Source organism: Bubalus bubalis, chromosome 9 (genome assembly GCF_019923935.1).
Source record: "Bubalus bubalis isolate 160015118507 breed Murrah chromosome 9, NDDB_SH_1, whole genome shotgun sequence".
NCBI lineage: Eukaryota > Metazoa > Chordata > Mammalia > Artiodactyla > Bovidae > Bubalus > Bubalus bubalis.
Genome location: NC_059165.1, coordinates 8089221 through 8112271, shown reverse-complemented (window position 1 = coordinate 8112271; position 23051 = coordinate 8089221). Strand labels below are relative to the sequence as shown.

The 23051-nt window shown below is 40.3% G+C and overlaps 1 protein-coding gene across 1 annotated transcript in view; it reads right to left on the bottom strand.

Annotated features, from left to right (window-relative positions):
- Positions 1–21844, bottom strand: part of LOC102410054 — a 119451-nt gene extending 97607 nt beyond the window's left edge. The window contains exons 1-3 of the mRNA XM_006056410.4: positions 21591–21844; positions 17565–19904; positions 11763–11954 (exon numbers count right to left, since the gene is read on the bottom strand). Of these exons, the coding sequence (XP_006056472.4) occupies positions 11763–11954; positions 17565–19904; positions 21591–21648 (2590 nt within the window). The 5' untranslated portion in view covers positions 21649–21844. The remainder of the gene's footprint in view (positions 1–11762; positions 11955–17564; positions 19905–21590) is intronic.
- Positions 21845–23051: the final 1207 nt, after the last annotated feature.

Genomic DNA, 23051 nt, shown 5'->3' with positions numbered 1-23051 from the left:
CTGATTCCAACACAGCTCTAGCTGTTCCTTTTTCTGCAGGGCGGATGTGACTGGGAAAGAGACTAGTAGTAGAGGATTTGTCCATAAAACTAAGGATTTCAGGTTGTTTGCTGTGGAGTATGTGAGACAAGCCCTTCTATCTTAGGGGCTTGAGCATCCAGGGATTTGGTGACCATGGAAGTGGGTCCTGGAAACAATCACTTGTGGATCCAGAGTACCAACTGCATTGCTTTTGTGTGAGATATTCTTTGGGGGACCAGGAAGAATAGGACCAACAGCAATTGTATCTAATTTACATGACTAAAACAAGATTTATTTTCTTCAGTCTAGTTCAGTTCCTCAGTCATGTCTGACTCTTTGCGACCCGATGAATTGTAGCACACCAGGCTTCCCTGTCCTTCACTATCTCCCAGAGCGTGCTCAAACTCATGTCTATTGAGTCAGTGATGCCATCTAACCATGTCATCCTCTGTCGTCCTCTTCTCCTCCTGCCTTCAATCTTTCCCAGCATCAGGGTCTTTTCCAATGAGTCAGTTCTTTGCATCAGGTGGCCAAAGTGTTGGAGTTTCAGCTTCAGCATCAGTCCTTGCAGTCAATATTCAGGACTGATTTCCTTTAGGGTGGACTGGTTGGATCTCCTTGCAGTCCAAGGGACTCTCAAGAGACTTCTCCAACACCACAGTTCAAAAGCATCAATTCTTTGGTGCTCAGCTTTCTTTACAGTCCAACTCTCACATCCATACATGACTACTGGAAAAACCATAGCTTTGACTAGATGGACCTTTTTAGTAAAGTAATATCTCTGCTTTTTAATATGCTGTCTAGCTTGGTCATAGCTTTTCTTCCAAAGGGTAAAGCAAATTCTAATTTCATGGCTGCAGTCACCATCTGCAGTGATTTTGGAGCCCAAGAAAATAAAGTTTCTCACTTTTCCCATTGTTTCCTCATTTATTTGCTTATATGAAGTGATGGGACCTGATGCCATGATCTTAGTTTTCTGAACGTTGAGCTTTAAGCCAACTTTTTCACTTTCCTCTTTCACTTTCAAGAGGCTCTTTAGTTCTTCTTTACTTTCTGCCATCAGGGTGGTGTCATCTGCGTATCTGTGGGAATTTATATTTCTCCTGGCAGTCTTAATTTAAGCTTGCCCTTCATCCAGCCTGGCATTTCTCATGATATACTCTGTTTTATAAGTAAGATATACAGCCTTGATGTACTCCTTTCTCAAATTGGAACCAGTCTGTTGTTCCATGCCCAGTTTTAACTGTTGCTTCTTGACCTGCATACAGATTTTATCAGGATGCAAGTAAGGTATTCCAGTATTCCCTTCTCTTTAAGTTTGTTGTGATCCACACAGTCAAAGGCTTTGGCATAGTCAATAAAGCAGAAGTAGATGTTTTTCCTGGAACTCTCTTGCTTTTTCCATGACCCAACAGATGATGGCAATTTGATCTCTGGTTCCTCTGCCTTTTCTAAATACAGCTTGAACATCTGGAAGTTCACGGTACACATACTGTTGAAGCCTGTTTTGTAGAATTTTGAGCACTACTTTGCTAGCATGTGAGATGAGTGTAGTTGTCTGTTAGTTTGAATATTCTTTTCCATTGCCTTTCTTTGAGATTGGAATGAAAACTGACTTTTCCCAGTCCTGTGGCCATTGCTGAGTTTTCCAAATTTGCTGACATATTGAGTGCAGCACTTTCACAGCATCATCTTTTAGGATTTAGGAAATCAACTGGATTTCCATCACCTCCACTAGCTTTGTTTGTAGTGATGCTTCCTAAGGCTTACTTGACTTCACACTCCAGGATGTCTGGTTCTAGGTGAGTAATCACACCATTGTGGTTATCTGGGTCATTAAGATTTTTTTTGCATAGTTTTTCTGTGTATTTTTGCTGCCTCTTCTTAATATCTTCTGCTTCTCTTTGGTCCATACCATTTCTGTCCTTTATCGAGCCCATCTTTGCATGCAATGTTTCCTTGGTATCACTAATTTTCTTGAAGAGATCTCTAGTCTTTCCCATTCAGTTGTTTTCCTCTATTTCTTTGCATTGATCACTTAGGAAGGCTTTCTTATCTTTCCTTGCTATTCTTTAGAACTCTGCATTCAGATGAGTATATATTTCTTTTTCTCCTTTGCCTTCTGCTTCTCTTTTTTTCTCAGCTATTTTAAAGTCCTCCTCAGATAACCATTTTGCCTTTTTGGATTTCTTTTTCTTGGGGATTGGCCTTGATCACTGCCTCCTGTACAATGTCACAAACCTCCATCCATAGTTCTTCAGGCACTCTGTCTATCATATCTAATCCTTAGAATCTATTTGTCACTTCTACTGTATAATTGTAAGGGATTTGATTTAGGTCATCCCTGAATGGTCTAGTGGTTTTCCCCACTTTCTTCAATTTAAGTCTGAATTTGGCAATAAGGACTTCATGATCTGAGCCAGTCAGCTCCCGGTCTTGTTTTTGCTGACTGTATAGAGCTTCTCCATCTTTGGCTGCAAAGAATATAATCAGTCTGATTTCGGTGTTGACCATCTGGTGATGTTCCTGTGTAGAGTTTTCTCTTGTGTTGTTGGAAGAGGGTGTTTGCTATGACCAGTGCGTTCTCTTGGCAAAACTCTGTTAGCCTTTTCCCTGCTTCATTTTGTACTCCAAGGCCAAATTTGCCTATTACTCCAGGTATCTCTTGACTTCCTACTTTTGCATTCCAGTCCCCTATGATGAAAAGGGCATCTTTTGGGGGTGTTAGTTCTAGAAGGTCTTGTATGTCTTCAGAGAACCATTCAACTGCATCTTTTTTGGCATTAGTGGTTGGGGCACAGACTTGGATTACTGTGATCTTGAATGGTTTGCCTTGGAAACAAATTTTCTCAGGTGGAAAGAAAGAAAATTTTCAACGACTGCAAGTTAATCAAATTAAAGGCCAAGAAAAACATGAATGGCAATTCAAGAATAATGCTATCTAGGAAATCCAGTTTGGAGTAATTCACCTTAGTGAAATTTTGTCTATTTACTTACCCTAAGACTAGGGAAGATTTGAGTATATTGAGAGCAAAACCTCTACCCTCTTTTACAGCTTGGAAACTGAAAACCAAAACCACTTACTTCCACACATCTTATTGTCTAAATTACACACCTTGTTTCACATTATCAATACATTTTATAGTCTAGAAGACCCTTGACTGGGCAAATATCCTTATTGTTCATTACAGGTACTTCTCTCCCAACCATCAACTCTTCAACAAAATGCATCAACAGATAGCTCATTTCCTTAGTCTCTTTGAAATTCTCAAAATCCTCACCTTGCCATTTTCCTAAGTGCTTATCTTTTAAATAATGATCCTTACCCAGTTTTAATCAAGTTCACACACTGAAACACCTGCCTTAAATCAAGTTTCTAATTGTCAATAGAATAAGACTTTGTCTTTCCCACTCTGAAGCACTACCAGACCTCTGTTGAGGGGTGTCCTCTCTTATCTCTGTAAGCAATGGACAGCTGTGTCTTATCAGTTTGTAATGTAGGTGATATTTAATCATTGCTGTCGTGTCCGACTCTTTGCGACCCATGGACTGCAGCATGCCAGGCTTCCTTGTTCTTCATTATCTCCTGGAGTTTGCTCAAACTCATGTCCATTGAGTGAGTGATGCCATTCAACTGTCTCATCCCCTGTTATCCCCTTCTCCGTCTGCCTTCAATCTTTCCCAGCATTAGGGTCTTTTCCAATGAGTCAGTTCTTCACATCAGGTGGCCAAAGTATTGGAGTTTCAGCTCATATTATCCTCACAATATGAGGATAGAGCACTGGTATGTCTTAAGGTTGGGGACACACTCAGTGAGTAATCTGAGGAGAGTTATCAGACCCCAGAGCCATGGAAGGCAGTATGGAAAGGATGATTTTACAGGAGTATGACTTTAGGGACACAAGCAGCCTTTGTACACCACAGGGAAAGATCTGAGGCAATAGTACCAGAATCTCAGTCTCCTTACTGCCTCCTCAGCCTTTCCCAGCATCAGGGTCTTTTCCAGTGAGTCAGCTCTTCGCATCAGGTGGCCAAAGTATTGGAGCTTCAGCTTCAGCATTGAGGGCAGGAGGAGAAAAGGGGCGAGAGAGGAATGAAATGGATGGATGGCATCATCAGCACAACAGACATGCTCCTGAGCAAACTCCAGGAGATGCTGAAGGACAGGGAAGCCTGACTTGCTGCAGTCCCTGGGATCTCAGAGTTAGACACAACTTAGCAGTTGAACAACGAACAACACTCCCTCCAGGCTTCTGTTGATCTTCCCTAGAGGCCAAACCCATAGGAAGCCTGGGGGTGAGACTCCTGGGGCAGATAGTAAGGTGGAGAAAGGTTGAAAAAGAAGCTAGAGGGACAAAGGGAAGCTATGTGCAGATATGGATTCAAGGTAGTAGAGGAAGCATATGCCAGTATCCCAATTTAATAGGAATGCTAGAAAACCTGTTTTTGGATGGGTCCTAATTCCTACAAGGTCTTTTATTTTATGAACACTGTGGTAAGTTCAATTAAACACAAGTACAAGTGGGGATTGCAGCTAAATTTTTCTGTGTAATAAAGGAGAGAGGTATTTCAAAGTCCAGAATAAAAATAGGAAGGAAATAGAGAGAGAGAGAGAGAGAGAGAGTGTGTGTGTGTGTGTGTGTGTGCTGTTGTTGTTCAGCCGCTCAATGTGTCCGACTCTTTGTGACCCCATGGACTGCAGCATGCCAGTCTTCCCTGTCCATGGGGATTCTCCAGGCAAGAATACTGGAGTGGGTTGCCATGCCCTCCTCCCGGGGAATCTTCCAAACCCAGGGATCAAACCCAAGTCTCCCTCATTGCAGGTGGATTCTTTACCATCTGAGGCCCCAGGGAAGCCCCAAAATACTGGGTTGGGTAGCCTATCCCTTCTCTAGGGGATCTTCCCAACCCAGGAATCAAACCAGAGTCTCCTGCATTGCAGGCCGATTCTTTACCAACTGAGCTACCAGCAAAGCCCATTTGACATATAACACAGTAAATTTCAGGTGTGCACATGTTCATTTGATGCATTTATACATTATAGCAATGATTGCATTGTAGTGACAATTAGCACCTCTATCATAGTAACATTAATTATTCTTTTTAGTGGTTGGAATAATTAAGTTTTAGTCTTCTAGTAAGTTTGATGACTGTAATACAGTATTATTGTCTACATTCACTATACTTATACTTAGAGGTGCATTTTACCTCTAAGATTTATTTATTGCCCTTTGCCTGTTGTACCCTTAACAACATCTATCCTGTCATCCCATGTAATCACCATTTTCCTATTTTTACAAGTATGGCTTTTTTAGATTCCACATATAAATCATATCATACAGTACTTGTCTTTCTCTGACTTGTATGTGAGGAAGTTTTGATGCAGAATGGTGGAAGCATGACCAAGAGTGAAGAGCTAGAGAGGCCCCAGGTGCAGGCAACAGGGCGATGAATTGGAGCATCATGCCAGAAACAGCCCATAGCTTGATGTCTGCACACCCCTCACTTAGAAACTCCGCCATGAGTCAAGTAGCAGCAGTGATTGTACCTGCCTTTAGCCAAGAAAAAAATGAATGTTTAAAAAGTTAAAGATTGAGGACAGAGGACACCCAGATGGCTTATAGAATATTCTGTGCAGGGTTATGTCTTTATTGTAACTTGCCGCTTTCTTACAGAGAGAACAGCAAAAACCACAGTGGAGTCCCTGCTACCTGCCTGGGGGCTCAGTTAGAGGTGTTAGGTGAGTAGGAAATTTGAACCAAAAAATAAGCACCCAATCAAAAATCACAAAGCACTTGGGAAAGCCAACACTATGAAATATAGATAACAAACTTGGCAAATATGAAATGAGTACTGAGAAAACAGTTGATAGAGCAACTAGATTAAAACTGTATATAATACATTTAATGTTCTCAGAGGTAAAATTAAAAAAAATAGATCAACAAAAAAGAACCATCTAAATATCCTTTGAACTTAAAAAATAAAAAACATTTTTAAATGCTGAATGTTGCTGAAAAAAAAACAAACATTAAAAAAAAAAGGCTAAAGAGAAAGAACGATTTTGTTAAGCTGATAGGGTTAAGGAATTCTCTCAGAATGCAGTAGAAATTAATGAAGAGATGTGAAGTATGAAAGGTCAGTTAAGACATCTGGAGGATAGATCTACAAGTTTAAATGACTCTCTAAAAGGGGTCACGGCAGAAGAAAATAGAGAGGAGAGAACTTGTACTGAGAATTTATGAAACTTGAAGAAAGGCATGAGTCATCAGCATGTGATAACTTATGGGATGCCAAACATGGAAATCTATGCCATACTGACATATGTACTAGAACATTTTAGAATTCCGAGGATGAAGAGAAAACCCTAAGAGGTAAAATAGACAAAAGATGGACTTATGACATAAATTGTGAGAATGAGATTGGATTCAGACTGCTCATCAACACCACTGGCTACTGGAAGATGGTGAACCAGTTTCTTAAATAATCTGAACCTAGAATTGTCTACCCAAATATGTTAAACTGTCATCAGAATTAAGAAGGAAATGAATACATTTTCAGATTTATAAATACTCAGTTTACCTCCCAAAGAAACTCTCTTAAAAAACTGTTAGAGAATAACTATAGTGAGAAGAAAGTGAAGAGGAACTAAAAAGCCTCTTGATGAAAGTGAAAGAGGAGAGTGAAAAAGTTGGCTTAAAGCCCAACATTCAGAAAACGAAGATCATGGCATCCAGTCCCATCACTTCATGGGAAATAGATGGGGAAACAGTGGAAACAGTGTCAGACTTTATTTTTTTGGGCTCCAAAATCACTGCAGATGGTGACTGCAGCCATGAAATAAAAAGACGCTTACTCCTTGGAAGGAAAGTCATGACCAACCTAGATAGCATATTCAAAAGCAGAGACATTACTTTGCCAACAAAGGTCCGTCTAGTCAAGGCTATGGTTTTTCCTGTGGTCAGGTATGGATGTGAGAGTTGGACTGTGAAGAAGGCTGAGCGCCGAAGAATTGATGCTTTTGAACTGTGGTGTTGGAGAAGACTCTTGAGGGTCCCTTGGACTGCAAGGAGATCCAACCAGTCCATTCTGAAGGAGATCAGCCCTGGGATTTCTTTGGAAGGAATGATGCTAAAGCTGAAACCCCAATACTTTGGCCACCTCATGTGAAGAGTTGACTCATTGGAAAAGACTCTGATGCTGGGAGGGATTGGGGGCAGGAGGAGAAGGGAACAACAGAGGATGAGATGGCTGGATGGCATCACTGACTTGATGGACGTGAGTCTCAGTGAACTCCAGGAGTTGGTGATGGACAGGGAGGCCTGGCGTGCTGTGATTCATGGAGTCGCAAAGAGTCGGACATGACTGAGCGACTGATCTGATCTGATCTGATCTGATAGTAAGAAGAAAAAGAAAACAAATCTCGTTGGAAGTCATTGGTGTAAAAAGCAGTGATAAACATTGATGAACTACATTAAGTGTTGATTTTGAAAAGTATTGAGTTTTAAAAATCTAAAGCAGCTTCTAGACTATATCAATCCAGAAATTGACAAGGGGAAGTAGGAGTGGAATAAAATGAACATTATGCAGCAGAAATATTGTATTGGAAGTTCAATAAAAGAAAAGTATTCCCCAGGGAGGTATTTAAAGGGTCCATGAACAGTAGAGTGATGATAAAACAACCCTATACAGTAGTATATGTGCAAATAAAAATTTAAGAAATAAGTCATGCAGAATAAGAAGTACAAACCTTTAGTTATAAGTAAGTCAGAGGGATGTAAATATACAGTATAGGGAATATGGTCATAATACTGCAATGACTTTATATGGGGACAAATGGTTACTTGACTTATGGTGATCCTTTCATAATGTATGCAAATATCAAATAATTATTTAGTACACCTGAAACCAACATAATATAGGACATCAATGACATTTCAATAAAAAGCAAAAAAAAAAAATATTGGGGAAAACTGGGCTCTCTCTACTCTTTCTTATAAATGCCTGTGAATCTAGAATTATGGCAGTAAAATTTCAATTAAAAAAACTATTCGAGCTCTTAAGTCCTTATTGCCACATGGGAAGAAGCAACTGGAGGGATTAGACATGATCAAGAGACAAGAAAAAAACTATCAGGACAAAATAGAACATTTACATTGCATTCTTCACTGTTCGCATGAATGTACGAGCACTCTGGTGGGATAACACAGTATTGTGTTTAATTTAAATAAATTACTTAAAAGTTTGCCCCACATTTACAGCTACAGTCAATCTCTAACCTGTGCCAGCCTCTAACTCACTCTGGATAAGGTATACCACTGTCTTTCTGAACCGTACCTCAGTCATTCCAACCAGGACATTCACACAGTCTCTACTGTCTCTCTTGTAGGGACACCATTCTCTGGATCACAACTCTTTTGGTTTCCTGGGCTTAACATCACAACTCTTTTGTGTGTGTTGGGAGCAGTTCTTCAGAAACCACATGGGTATATACTACAATTCAACTCAATTTTGACACTACCTACTGTGTACAGATTTAAGGGTTCAATCTTACAAGAGTGCCCCCCCACCCCCCCACCCTCACCCCCACTTTAGCTGCCAGTCACCAGTCCAGGTTATGTGCACTTCTGACCCACCAACTAGATTCCAAAAACCTCACACTCAGTCGTGTCTGATTCTTTGTGACCCCATGGACTGCAGCACACCAGGCTTCCCTGTCCATCACCAAACTCCGGGAGTTCACCCAAACTCATGTCCACTGAGTCAGTGATGCCATCCAACCATCTCATCCTCTGTCATCCCCTTCTCCTCCTGCCTTAAATCTTTCCTAGCATCAGGATCTTTTCCAATGAGTCAGCTCTTCCCATCAGGTGGCCAAACTACTGGAGCTTCAGCTTCAGCATCAGACCTTCCAATGAATATTCAGGACTGATTTTCCTTAGGATGGACTGGTTGTATCTCCTTGCAGTCCAAGGGACTCTCAAAGGTCTTCTCCAACACCACAGTTCAAAAGCATCAATTCTTTGGTGCTCAGCTTTCTTTATAGTCCAACTCTCACATCCATACATGACTACTGGAAAAACCATACCCTTGACTAGATGGACCTTTGTTGGCAAAGTAATGTCTCTGCTTTTGAATACGCTGTCTAGGTTGGTCATAGCTTTCCTTCCAAGGAGCAAGCATCTTTTCATTTCATGGCTGCAGTCGCCATCTGTAGTGATTTTGGAGCCCAAGAAAATAAAGTCTGTCACTGTTTCCATTGTTTCCCCATCTATTGGCCATGAAGTGATGGGACTGAATGCCATGATCTTAGTTTTCTGAATGTTGAGCTTTAAGCCAACTTTTTCACTCTCCTCTTTCACTTTCATCAAAAAGCTCTTTAGATCTTCTTCACTTTCTGCCATAAGGGTGGTGTCATCTACATATCTGAGGTTATTGATATTTCTCCCAGCAATCTTGATTTCAGCTTGTGCTTCATCCAGACCTGCATTTTGCATGATGTACCCTGCATCTAAGTTAAATAGGCAGGGTGACAATATACAGCCTTAATGTACCCATTTCCCAATCTGGAACCAGTCCATTGTTCCATGTCCAGTTTTAACTGTTGCTTCATGCCCTGCATACAGATTTCTCAAGAGACAGATAAGGTGGTCTGGTATTCCCATCTCTTCAGTCTTCTGGGCTACAGTCCTCAGTAAGTTCTCCAAATAACACTGAAACTCACAGCCACAACTTTGTGCATTTTAAAAATTGCAGTTGACCTAATATTTGTGGTGTATATTAATATCCTCCCTCCATTTCTTAATCCTTATTTCCCTGAAGGGGAAGTTAGATTTCCTCACTGATGACTTACTTTCCATCCTCAGTTTGCCATAGGTTGTGGGACCGAGATACAGGGATTCAGAAGAGTCCTCCCCAAGATGTGCACTTTGGCATGCTGATTTCTTTCAGCTAAAGGCAGGGGAACTCTCTGAGCTCAAGAGAATACTGCCCCTTCCCTAACTGCCTATAACAACTTAAACTGGGGATTTTTCCCAGAGAAAGAGTTATTGCCAGAGGTAAGTCTTATCTAAGTGGTTCCTTTTTTTTAATTTTATTTTTTAACTTTACAATATTGTATTGGTTTTGCCATATATCAAAATGAATCCGCCACAGGTATACATGTGTTCCCCATCCTGAACCCTCCTCCCTCCTCCCTCCCCATTCCATCCCTCTGGGTCGTCCCAGTGCACCAGCCCCAAGCATCCAGTATCGTGCATCGAACCTGGAATGGCGACTCGCTTCATATATGATATTATACATGTTTCAATGCCATTCTCCCAAATCATCCCACCCTCTCCCTCTCCCACAGAGTCCAAAAGACTGTTCTATACATCAGTGTCTCTTTTGCTGTCTCGTACACAGGGTTATTGTTACCATCTTTCTAAATTCCATATATATGCGTTAGTATACTGTATTGGTGTTTTTCTTTCTGGCTTAAGTGGTTCCTTTTTTTATGGCAGTGCAAACATCTATACCAAACCTCCATTCTTATCATCTCATGAATGACCCTCCTGTCTTTGAAACCACCAAAAACCTATTCCATTTTTTATCTCAGATGGCATATATACCTCATTTTACATTTCTAGCTTCTTTTTTTAAAGTATTTATTTTAATTGGAGGATAATTACAATATTGTGATGGCCTGTGCCACACATCAGCATAAATTTGCCATAGGCATACATGTGTCCCCAACCTCCTGAAGCCCCTTTCCACCTCCCTTCCCACCCCATCCTTCCAGGCTGTCACAGAGCACCAGGTTTGGGTTCCCTATGTTGTACACCTAGAGCTTATCATACAGAGTGAAGTAAGTCAGAAAGAGAAAGATAAATATTACATGTTAACACATGTATATGGAATCTAGAAAGGTAGTACCGACGATCCTGTGTGCAGGGCAGCAAAGGAGACAGAGACATAAAGAAGAGATGTTGGGACACAGTAGGGCAAGGAGAGGGTAGGATGATTCGAGAGAATAGCATTAAAACAAATATATTACTATATGTAAGACAGAGAGCCACTGGGAGTTTGATGCATTTCTGTCTTCGAATGTTTCACGTATATGTAGTCTCTGACCCTCTCATGGATGTGGGGTTCCTACTCCTATAAAATTAAGTTTGATTTTCTCTTGTTAATTTGTCTCATGTCAGTTTAATTCTTAAGCCAGCCAAAAGAACACAGATAGGCTGAGGAAGGTCTTCTCCTTGACAGAAGTATGATACTGATTTAACAGCATCTTTTCAATAGCAAGAGAAACAGCATTCTCTCACTAAAGTACACATCTACTTCCTCATTTCAGAAATGTTAAAACAAGAAGAAAATGGTTTCTTATAATAAAACCAATCACTTTTACCTTTTTGCACTATAGGTATTTTTGTAAGCCAACTCAAATCCTTAGAAATATAATCCATTGCAAAACTAAAGTAAAGAGCCCGAGGGTGAGTTATTTCAGTTTCTGAAGAGAACAGTCGTCTTAGTAGGCAGTCGTGTCTTCAAGGAGGTAATTTACCAAGTTGGGATTCCTTAGTGGGTCACAAAGAGCTGATTATTCTAACAATATCTTTTCTGTAAAAGCATATAGTGACCACATTGCCGTGGTCAAACAACAGGGTGTATATTCTGAAAATAAGAAGGAGAGGACAGGGGTAAGCTTCAGCAAGCCATGGCCTTTGCTCTGGTTTTGGAGAACAAGGCACTGGTCTACTCACCGGACCCTTCGGTGATGTTACTTGCGAACGAACTTCCTCCCGCAGAGCTGGACCTTTTGCCATCTCGGAACTGCTGCCTCCTCCTGGCCCACTGCTCCACTGCTTCCTCCTGGGAGCCGTCGCTGGCCCTTTTACCTTTTGGAGCCAGTTCCTGGGATAACTTTCGAAGACTGCTGATTTCCAAATTCCCATCTAGATTAAACCACATGAAGTTTGAAAGTGAGACAGCACTTCAAAATAGAATTTCAAATGTTCCGGTCTTTGGAACAGAACCACTGAAGACTAGAACTAGAATGGTTTCATTCAATTCCTTCCTGATGCACTTTCTCAACTTGCCTTACTAAAAAAGAGAGAGTGAGAGAGGAAGAGGAGGAGGAAGAAATAGGAGAGTAAGAAGGAGAAAAAAGAGCTGTATAGACTGAAGAGAGTTTTATGTAGGAAACAGGGGAATCATCATGCATTTCCTCAGTAGGACTCAATTCAATAGATATTCCTTGGGTACCAGCAGTATGCCTGCTACATTGTATTAGTTTGTGTTAGTTTATTAGCTGTTTTGGAGGAGCACAATGTAAATCAATTGTTAATTATGTCTACTGAAATTACTGTACAAGATATTATTATTATTATCTGAATTAGTTCAGGTACGGTCTTTGAAAACAAGTTTACTATTGAACTCTCAGTTCAGTTCAGTTCAGAAGGATGTAGATTTCATACTTTTCTTGCTGTACGTGTTGGTTCAAAATGAGAAGAAGGATAAAAGCCAAATTACATGAAGGCTTTGATATTTTTATATTTGAATAAATAACAACTTGAAATACTTTATTTACTTCCAAACTGCTGCTTTCTGTCAGCACAAGCTATGAGACTATATGTTAATTAGAAGTAAGAAAATTACAGTTAAACTAATTGCAATACAAGCAAACTTTAAGAAAATAATTATGAAAGTGAAAAACAAAACTCATATAGCAGAATACATAATAACATTGAAAGTGATTTGAAAGGCTAGAATTGGTTAGATTTTTCTTTCACTTTTTGATATTGTGCAAAAAGAAACCAAATTTTAAACTTTATTTCCAGCAGCAAATGAGTTTTTAGAATTTAATGTTTTTAAATTTAAAATCTAATTTATCAGTATCAAAGTTTGTTCTCAGAACTATTTAAATAATAAATATGGTATATCCATGAATACATATTCTTCTTTATGTTTATATATAGTTACTACTCATCCATTTACATAACAATTTTCACTTCACTTGGCAGAGCCAAAGACATGGGAGGAGAGAAGAGTCATTATTCAATTCCTCTTATTTTCCATAATTTTCCTGTTGAGTCCTACCTCTTCCCTAGGGCTTAAGAAGTTGACCAAAAAAATGGCATTCATTCTATAATATTTACTGTTCCTTTCTAAACTAATTTCTATGGTGCTAGTTACTAGGACTACAGCTATGAACAAGATGACTCTTGCCCTCTGGAGTTTTACAGAGTGGTGAAACTCAAAAACGCTACAGAGCTGGCCTGTCGCCCTTTCCTTCAGTGCTCACTCTAGTGCCGCAATTTGTTGAGATTGGGAGGCCAGGCTGACCCTGAAGGCATCCATGAAAAGGAGACTTTTCTCACGTCAAATGTTGTACATTGAAAGCAATTCTTTTCTGAAAATGCTGGGGGAAAAAAAAAAAAGAAGTCCTATGAATCTAGGAAAGTATATGTAAGCGGAATATGACTGGGACATGGAGAGATAAGTTTTCCTCTAGAATCTTAAACATTCAAACGAGGACACATCCAGACCCTCCAGTGTGTTCTGAAGTGTGATTTGAGAGCCACCGTGATGCTTGCTGAGTAAAACCTCTCCCATTGTTACTTGGTATTTGTAGAACCTCAGCTTTGCAAACACATAGAAGGTAATTTTGTTCAACCACCCACTCTATGCTTAAAACAATTCTGCAAAATGTCTACCAAGGAATTATTCGGTCTGAGCTTCTCAGTCTCAAATTTACGACCTGCTTACTACCTGAATCTGCATAATCCTTGAATATTTGAAGCTGATAGAGGTTTTTCACCTGGTGAATTTAACCTCTGTCTCAGTAACCTCTGCTCACGTATAAGCCTCTGTCTCATTCCATGACTACCTGATAGATGGTTTATTGAGCCTTTCTAGGAATAAGATGGGGATGAGGACCCTGAAGGATCTTGAAGGACTCAAACCACATACCATCCCTTTGCTAGGGACAACATGTTAGTCCATCAACAAGTGTGCTGGTGTTTTATGAAACTTGACTGTGAAAGTAGAGAGCTAGCACCGTGAAAGCCAGAGGGGGCCTGGGAAGTGAGTTCAGGCCAAGGAGAGGGAAATGCAGCTCTGGGTGGAGCCCTGTTGGCAGAAAGCTGGGCTTTCCAGCTGGCCCGGGGCCCCTGGCCCTGCTCACATGCCGAGAGACACCGAAGTGGCCATGAGTGTGGACATTCCTCAATGTCGTCAGAAGTCAGCTTCTTGGAAAGTAGCCCAAGAGCTACAATTCTGTTACCAGAAAAGGGATGGCTGTTTTATGCATCTTTGGGCCCCTAGTACTTGGTGTAGATCTTAGGACCACAGACTTCATCCTGGCTACACTCCTCAGCACCTTCTGCCTGGGTGCAGGCTTGCAGAATCACTCCTTCCTTAGGGGCATGGGGAAATAAACGATCTCATGTGTTACCTGTAAGTTTTGTATCATATTACATAGAAAGGACTGTTTAATTACAAATATTTCTACGCCAGGCAAAATATCATTTAATCCTTCTCATTACCTGTCATTCTCTCAGAGTCACCTAGATTTGGTTCCCTCATTAAAATGCTTTATGATACAGAATTCCCGGTTCTTTGGCAGAGGTCTTAAAGATATATGTCAGGCAATTTGTAACTGAAGAAAGGAGGCCCTGAGAAACCTCTTTACCTAAGAACGTGCAGACCAGAACCCAGAGTTTTAGTCTTAAGAGGTTCGGACTGGTATGCGTTCCCTTACAGCCCTGGCTTTGTAACTCTTGTAGCATGCCCATCCCTACTATCCTGGGTTAATCTACTTCAGAGGTGGTAGATTGCTCAGCCTTTACTGTGTCTTACACGTCATATGATCCAGAGATTCATATAGACTAAAAAATCCCAGCTCTCCAGCTTTCTTGAAAAACGAGAAGGCCTGGCCACTCAGGGCCTGAATTCTCATTGCTTCAGGAGAGCGACCCCTCTGGTCCACCCACACTCCATTATTTCTGACTTGCAGCCTGCTTTACTCATTTATACTACCTGCCCAGCCCCTCTAGGCTGTGACCTCTAATCTAGTTAATTCCGAAGCACGCACATGGTGGAAGGAACTCCATGAATACAATCAGCACCCACATCAGGGATTCTTAATCCAAGGTACATGGACAGATGTTGAGAAGCTGGAGGACCCCTCTGCAAATAAAGGCATACATTCGTGCCTATATTAAAAACAAAAATTTCTAGTACAAAGATATCCCAACTCTTCAAGGCAATCTATACTCTGAAAAAAGACAAAATCCTGGCCTAAAGTAGCAATAGTATAATAACAATGGTATTGAATTAAGTATAAAAAACTCACAGCTCTAGGAGAGTCAAATCCATTTAAAGACTTACAGATTCAAACAGCTAATATAAACATTTTCACTTCTGAACTGTTTTCCTGTTTGTTTGTTTGCTTTTATGTATGTGAACAGAGTTTTCCACAAAGAATAACTTTCCTGAATTCATCCCTTCATTCAACAAACATTCACCAAATACCTACTTTTCAGGCAGGCACTGTTCAGGTGCTCTGGATACAACAAAGATCAAAATAGAAAAAAAAAAAAAAATCCATGCCCTCATGACTGCATTCTAGTGAGAGAAATCAGAATAAATAAAGTAATTAAATGCACAACACATTCGCAGAGGAAGCTACTGTGTGTGAAAGCAAGACACGGGAAAGGAATATAGTATGCCCAGGCTGGAGTGGACAGGGCTCAGCTTGCAGTCTTGAATTGAGTGGCCTGAGGGAGCCTCACAGAGAAGGTGCTAGGTGAGCAAAGATTTGAAGAATGAGTGTGAACCGTGTGCACATTTGGAGGAAGGGGAGTCCAGGTAGTGGGAGTTGGACTGAGGAGGACCGATGTGGGCTGGAGCCTGCCCAAGCGAAGGACTGATGTGGGCACTTCCCTGGCAGATTTCAGCAGCTCAAGAAAGTCAGTGTGGCTGGAACAGAGTGATCTAGGGGAGAGAAATAAAGAGAGGAAGGAGAGAGTTGTAGGAACAGCCTTTCAACGCAGCACAGCGATACCAGGAACTGGTAGCTGGAACTGTGCACCAAACGGGACAATTTCAAAGTCTATGGAAGCACAGGATCAGCTTTGGGAGGACTGACTGAATTATTGATTCTGACTTGAATTATTGATTTTCTTGAGGAAATAGGCCATTCTGGGAAAGGCAGTTCAGGGAGGAGCGTGTCCATGGAGGAGGAGTCAGCCTGGGAGGAATATTCATCAGGTGAGCACACATGCGCTCTGGGAGACACCAGAGCTATTATTGCAGATTGGCTTTCTGCAGACTGAAATGATTGTGGGCTGAAGCAAACGCATGGGTTAATGCCATTGATTCTGGTGTCTAGGGGTGGGCAGGCAACTGGGCAGCCGTTGTTGTGACGTGGATCTTTACCTTAGTGGGTTCATATTAAGCAGATGACTCTATGTGTTGTTTTAGGGCATTTAATTCTCTGCAAAGTAAATTTCACATTTCATGCCGACACTTCTGTGCCTTTGTGTTTTATTTCTACTTCTAAATTTTATTCTATTAAAAACTTAGGGCTAGAACATCAAGCAAGAAAAGGCAGCTTCTTGACTAAATTTTGTCCTTCCAAATATCATCTATGGCAGCATTAGGAATGTTACTGGCAGTCTGGAAGGAAGTTTTTAGTTTTTTGTGGGCTTCCCTTGTGGCTCAGTTGGTAAAGAATCCGCCTGCAATGTGGGAGATCTGGGTTCGATCCTTACTTTTTCAAGATGCATTTAATGTAGAATAATTACACAATGTAGAATACTGCTAACCTTAAGTATAAAATATTTGGGCTTATTGAAGAAAAACAAGAAGGGCCTCTAATGATACGATGAGGATCCAAGATTAAAAGCAGAAAGGCAGTATTATGTATTTAGGAAAGAGCTTCTATCTTAGCCATCTCCAAGAGAGCTTCTGGGTTCTATCAGTGGTTTGAAAATGGCCAACCAATCCACAAGGGAGGTGAGAGGTCTGCTTGTGGTCAGAGGTCCCTAGGATGGCTCAATGCGGATTAGCCATGACTGTTTCTGTTTTTTGTCCTTTGCTTTAATTACTATTCCACATGGCCTGAAACATGTATGCCGTGCTTCTGCAATGACACGGCAAGGTTTAAAAACACATTTTATCACAAACATTTTCTTCCAATTCTACTGAACATGCTTAGCTTGCAAGAAGGAAGAAATGGCAGATTATTTAAGAGTGGCAAAAGGCTAACGTTTCCCACAAAATTGATTTGGCAATACATCAACCTTTTAAAGAGAAATCGATTTTTTTAAACTTTATATTAAACTGCAGTCTTGGTAATTTTGCTATGCACTATTTATGGGTGGGGTAGGTGATAATGGAAAAAGGCAGGCTGATATATGCTTGCCCATATTCATCTAACTCTAAAATACTCAATATATCTTCAGCCATAAAGAAAAAATCCCAAGCAATAAAAAAAGACTTCCCAAAGGTCAAACAAGTAAAAACAATGAAAGTTAAAGATTCTATATAGCCCACTGTACCTTTCAGAGCTTTCTGCTTCTGAGGGGAGAACAGGATGTCTATTTGGTGATCGTAAGTTTCCTTTGGGTCATTTTTATTTTCTTCAGGGTTTGGCTTTGTTGATGCAGTCCTTTGGCACCCTGCTGGCTCCTGTTTACAAGTGGTTAGTCCAAAGCTTTGTTCATCCTGGTTACCATATTGGTCCACATCATCAGTCAGGGTTTTCTCAATAAGGAACAGGTTATCTGTAGCACACATTGCACAGCTGAACTCAGCACTGTCTGGAAAATTCGTCTGAAAACAGACTTTATCATGATTCTCCTTTGCCAGGTCTTCAAAATCTCTGTAGCATGCGTTCTTTACTGTAGGCATAATTATATGGAATTTGTCTTTTTCAACGTTTCCCAGAGAGCTGGGAGGCTCTTTAGGACTTGTCATTCCCATGGAATAATTAGAGTAAACAGTGTCTTCTTTATCACCTTGAATAATTAATCTTTGGCCTAACTCATCAGCTATTAATGTCATCACTGGTGCTTTTGTTTTGCTGGGGACCGCTGTGTCTGGATGGCTTGCCCAAGACCCTGTCTGACCCCACTCTGCGGTAATGCAGCTGCTACTGCTGAGTGGCTGACCAGCAGAGAGGTTGCCGGAGGACCTGAGGCTGAGAGGTGGATGCGGTGTCCCCTTCACTTCCAGTAGCTGTGCTTTTGTATGAGGGTCACTATGTAAAGTGGTGTTTTCAAAGTCTCTCTCAGTCACATCAATAAGCCCTTCCCCATAGTCTTTCAAAACTTCAGCACAGTGATTAAAAGAAAAGGGATCCCCAGGGGTTTCTTTAGGTTCTGAGTGTCCGGTGGCCCAGGGTGATGGGCTGAAAGAAGTGGAAGACTTCAGAACATTTTGAATAGAAGGGAAAGATAAAGAATCTGAGTTCTCATAGCAATCTGCAGGTGGAATTTTGCTGCCTTTGCAGTAAATGTTGGATGCCTTTTCTCCCACAAACTGCATGCTCAGAGAAGACGAACCAAAGTCAGAGCCTTTGCCATCTTGAACTGGAAAGATGTCAGTAATGGAACTTGGCAAATAATTTATTCCTTCTGGGCTGGGCTGTGTATCTGGGTCCGATGTGATCTTTTCTGGTTTATCTGAGATGATTTTTCTGTCTCTGTTCACATCTGTAGGGTCCTCAAAAGGCGTTTTACTTAAGTCAGTATCGCTTAAGCTCGTGGTCTTTAAGGTACTACGTGAAGTAGGAAGAATGTTTGTGAGAAGAGTCTCAGCCTCAAAGACACGTTTCTTTTGGGGGTTATTCTTACTGACTGCACAGTTCTTTTGCTGAAAGATGGCAGATTCTACTGCACAGTCATCTGAGACTGAGGGTACTGTGTCAGGCTTATTCTTCTCGCTGTCAGGGCTTGAGCACAGAGAAACCACAACTGTATCAAAATTCTCCTCCTTCTGGAGACCAAACACAGTTGGGGGAGAGACGTGCAAACAACCTGACCTGTGACGCTTGTCTTCCAGCTGCCACTTCTCAGGGCACCCAGTATCGGACAGTGCAGAAGACTTGGGCCCTTCTTCAGCTGAGTGGCTGGAGGCAATGTTTCTGTTTTTCACTATTTTCCCACTTTTTGGTGGACAAGTTATATTTATTAATACATTCTCTTTCTTACTCACGTATTTGACTTTAATTCCTTTTCCTACGATGCTAACTTTCAGTGAGGGGCTCTCAGTTCTGGCAATTTTCCCTTCAGATTTAGACGATGCTTTGGGTTGTCCTTCTTCGACCGATAGATTCTTGCACTTCAAAGAGCAGCCTCTAGAAGTCTCGCTTCTCTGAGAGTGTCTGACAGAGTAGCACGGGTGCCATCTTGAACACGTCTTTTTCGTTGGGAGCCGTACTCCTGTTTGACAGAAACAGCTCTTCTTGATTGCTACTTGTACGTGGACAACCCCACACCTCACGTCTGTCACAGTTTTGCCTTTTGATGGTTGAAGGGCCTCTGATGTGTTTGGGAAACCCCGCAGTGCAATTTTTCCTGATAATGGTTCTTCGCAGTCATTGAATGTGACTGCTGGTAAGACTTTGTCTGATTGATCAGAAAGGAATGAAGGAGGCTCATCCCTTTCCTTTTCCTTAATTATTTTGCTTTCAGAGAGGAGTTGTTTCTTATCTTTAGGGAGAAAAGGAGACTTATGCTTTCTACTCATAGCAGCAGATGTATGCTCATCTCCACTTTCCTGAGATTTTCCTAATGCCCCAGTCTGATGAAGTAAAGCTCCTGTAGTGTCTCCTTTGACTTCCTTTTCAAGACCTTTTATGTTTTTTTGGCATGCTTGGTCAGCAACCTGAGGTTCACCTAAAGAAGAAGCAAAAAAAGAAAAGCTTTCTGTGTCCATTTAGAAAGCAGCCGTTCCAAATTCTAGGATGAAATTCAATGCATATCCTTTGTAAGTATTTTGACATTCATTCCTAGTATGTCAAGCTATTTTCCACAAACATTCATTTCTAATAAATATGTCATTTTAAATCAATTATCTTAGAATGCAGAATATCACTTGGTAGTTTTAGGAAGTAGGAATTTAAGTTAAGTTTTACTTTGAAGCAGAGACTTCCAAGATTGGTGAAATAAAAATTTCAGAGCAAATTTATGCAAATGAATTTTAAGAGACTTCTTGATAAAGAGCCAGTTGCCATGGTCAGGTATTTGGCCCAAAACTGACACCTTGTAACCTTTACTCCTCTGCTTTATAATATTAGAATATTTTGCTTGGCAGATTTGCAAACATGAGCATGAAGTATTGTATCTTGTGTAACGAACAGCAGACAAAATACAAAGATTTCAACTTATGTTTTAAATGTCTGAAAGAGAGTATTTCAAAGGGAAAAGAAAAGAATGAGCAACAGAAAAATAACGATGTCATGGAAATCTATGAACCAGGTGTCCACAAGGATATCTTTATTAAGCTGATTAAGATAAAAATGTGAGAAGTAGTATTTATAATTGTTTTAAATAGTATTTTATATATACTTTTATATTTTAATAAAATTACATAATTATATAAAAGAATAAATAAATAAGTTCTCTTCAATCAGATAAAGGAAAATATCCTACCAAAATTTTGCTAGAGGTGGCAAAGAAGTTTGGGGTGGAGAAAAATAATTGCTGTTTCATGATCAAATAAAGACCCATATATTTAAGAATTCTTACTTTCCAATTTCAGGAGAGGTATACAGACTTCTGATTTGACATATAGGTTGTCGAGCATACTGAAGGTCCTTGGAGAGTCTAACCATTCCCATTTGTCTATTTGTCTCTCTTTTAGTCTGAGGGAATGACTTTTCTTATAGCAAATACTCAGAGTTTCCAGTGGGCCTGATTGTAGTCTGAGAGCTGTCATGTGGAAGTTGTATGAAAAAACACACGGAGACACGGCTCTCTGACGCCCATTTACAGCAGGTTATAGAGTGGTAGCCTGCCTTCCAGAACTGTAGATTACAATTTTATCTCAAAATAGCACCCTCATGCGAAGAACAGTATATAGCCATTTTCAGTTTGATAATTTTACAGCTTATAGCCACTTTCAATGGCCTATACTTCAATTTCTGCAAGTAGGAGATAGATACCCACTCCAGTGTTCTTGCCTGGAGAATCCCAGGGACGGGGAAGCCTGGTGGGCTGCCGTCTATGGGGGTCGCACAGAGTCGGACATGACTGAAGCGACTTAGCAGCAGCAGCAGCAGCAGGAGATAGATTTGAGACAGTTACACAGGAATGCATTGATGACAGAGTCTAAGAATAGGGACTTTAATAGCCTTTGTTGAATATGTAAATATTTTTATTTGAATTATCACTTGCAATTCATATAATTGATAATGCAGAAATACATATATAGTAACAATTGACCAAATTTCTAAATCATTTTATAATATATATGTGCATTTATCTTCCTATTTTTATAGCTATTCCTGTGATAAAGATAAAAATACATAAACCAGGTAGTTCACTTTTTACTTACTTATAAAGCCAATGAATTAGACTTACATACTGTGGGATTCAAGAGTTTCCATTTTTTACAGGCTTTTCTTCTTTTCCTCCTCATTTTAGGGACCTGAGGGTCTTCAGCTTTCACTGGCCTTTGAAAGTATCAAATTTGAAATTATTTTCCACTCAGAATTTAGGTTTTAGTAAAATTACCAACTAACTCATTTGCGAACTTGATAGCATAATGTCATTTTCTGACATTCCACAGTTTTTCTCTGAATCATTTTGTTTTCATAATTATATTCTCTTTTCCTGTTTATTTCCATCCCAACTATTTACTGCATTATTATATACTATGTGAACACTTAAACATAAATTCTTTTCATATGTGTAGACATTTAGGATGCAAGTTATAAAGTCATATTCTGTTTACTTTGATCATTTGAAATTCCAGTTATTTTTCCAACAAAGCTCCATCTAAATCAATGCTATGGTTTTTCCAGTGGTCATGTATGGATGTGAGAGTTGGACTATAAAGAAAGCTGAGTGCTGAAGAACTGATGCTTTTGAACTGTGGTGTTGGAGAAGACTCTTGAGAGTCCTTTGGACTGCAAGGAGATCCAACCAATCCATCCTAAAGGAGATCAGTCCTGAGTATTCATTGGAAGGACTGATGTTGAAGCTGAAGCTCTAATACTTTGGCTACCTGATGTGAAGAACTGACTCATTGGAAAAGACCCTGATGCTGGGAAAGATTGAAGGCGGGAGGAGAAGGGGATGACAGAGGATGAGATGGTTGGATGGCATCACCGACTCAATGGACATGAGTATGAGTAAACTCCGAGAGTTGGTGATGGACAGGGAGGCCTGGCAAGCTGCAGTCCATGGGGTCGCAGAGTTGGACACAACTGAGCGACTGAACTGAACTGAACTGATATTCCAATTTTTTCCTAACCTAATAGAAATACCTAATCCTTTTGGCTTAATTCAATATCAGCAAATTTCTAGCTCTTCTATATTAAGTGGGGTAGAGTAGAGAGGTGCTTTGCCTTCATTACATTATCATATATACTATATATAAAATTTTGTTTTAGTATACAAGATATATTCTTTATAGAAGAATCTACTATTTGTGAAAGAGCAGATTAATTCTTTGCCTTTACTATTAAATAAAGGATTATTTTCCCTGCTGATGTCTTAACTAATAGAAAGTATTGGGGAGATATCCAGGGAGAAGGCAGCCTACTAACTAACCAGGAAAAAGCCTGCCTGTGCTTACAACTAAACCCGATTCAATTGCTTCACTTTCAGAGGATTTAACTGTCTGCACAGATACAAAGAAAAATAGCTTCCCACAAAGCAGTTTGAGTGTATTTGGGCAGCCTGTGCCTTTGGACATCTCAGCAGAGAAGCTCATCTTTTATCTGTTTTGCCAAATAAAATACAGCTGCTTTGTGGCCAGTTTTGGCAAAAACTTATTTAAATTCTTCTTAACCCATTTCTCTCCTCAAAATCCCATCA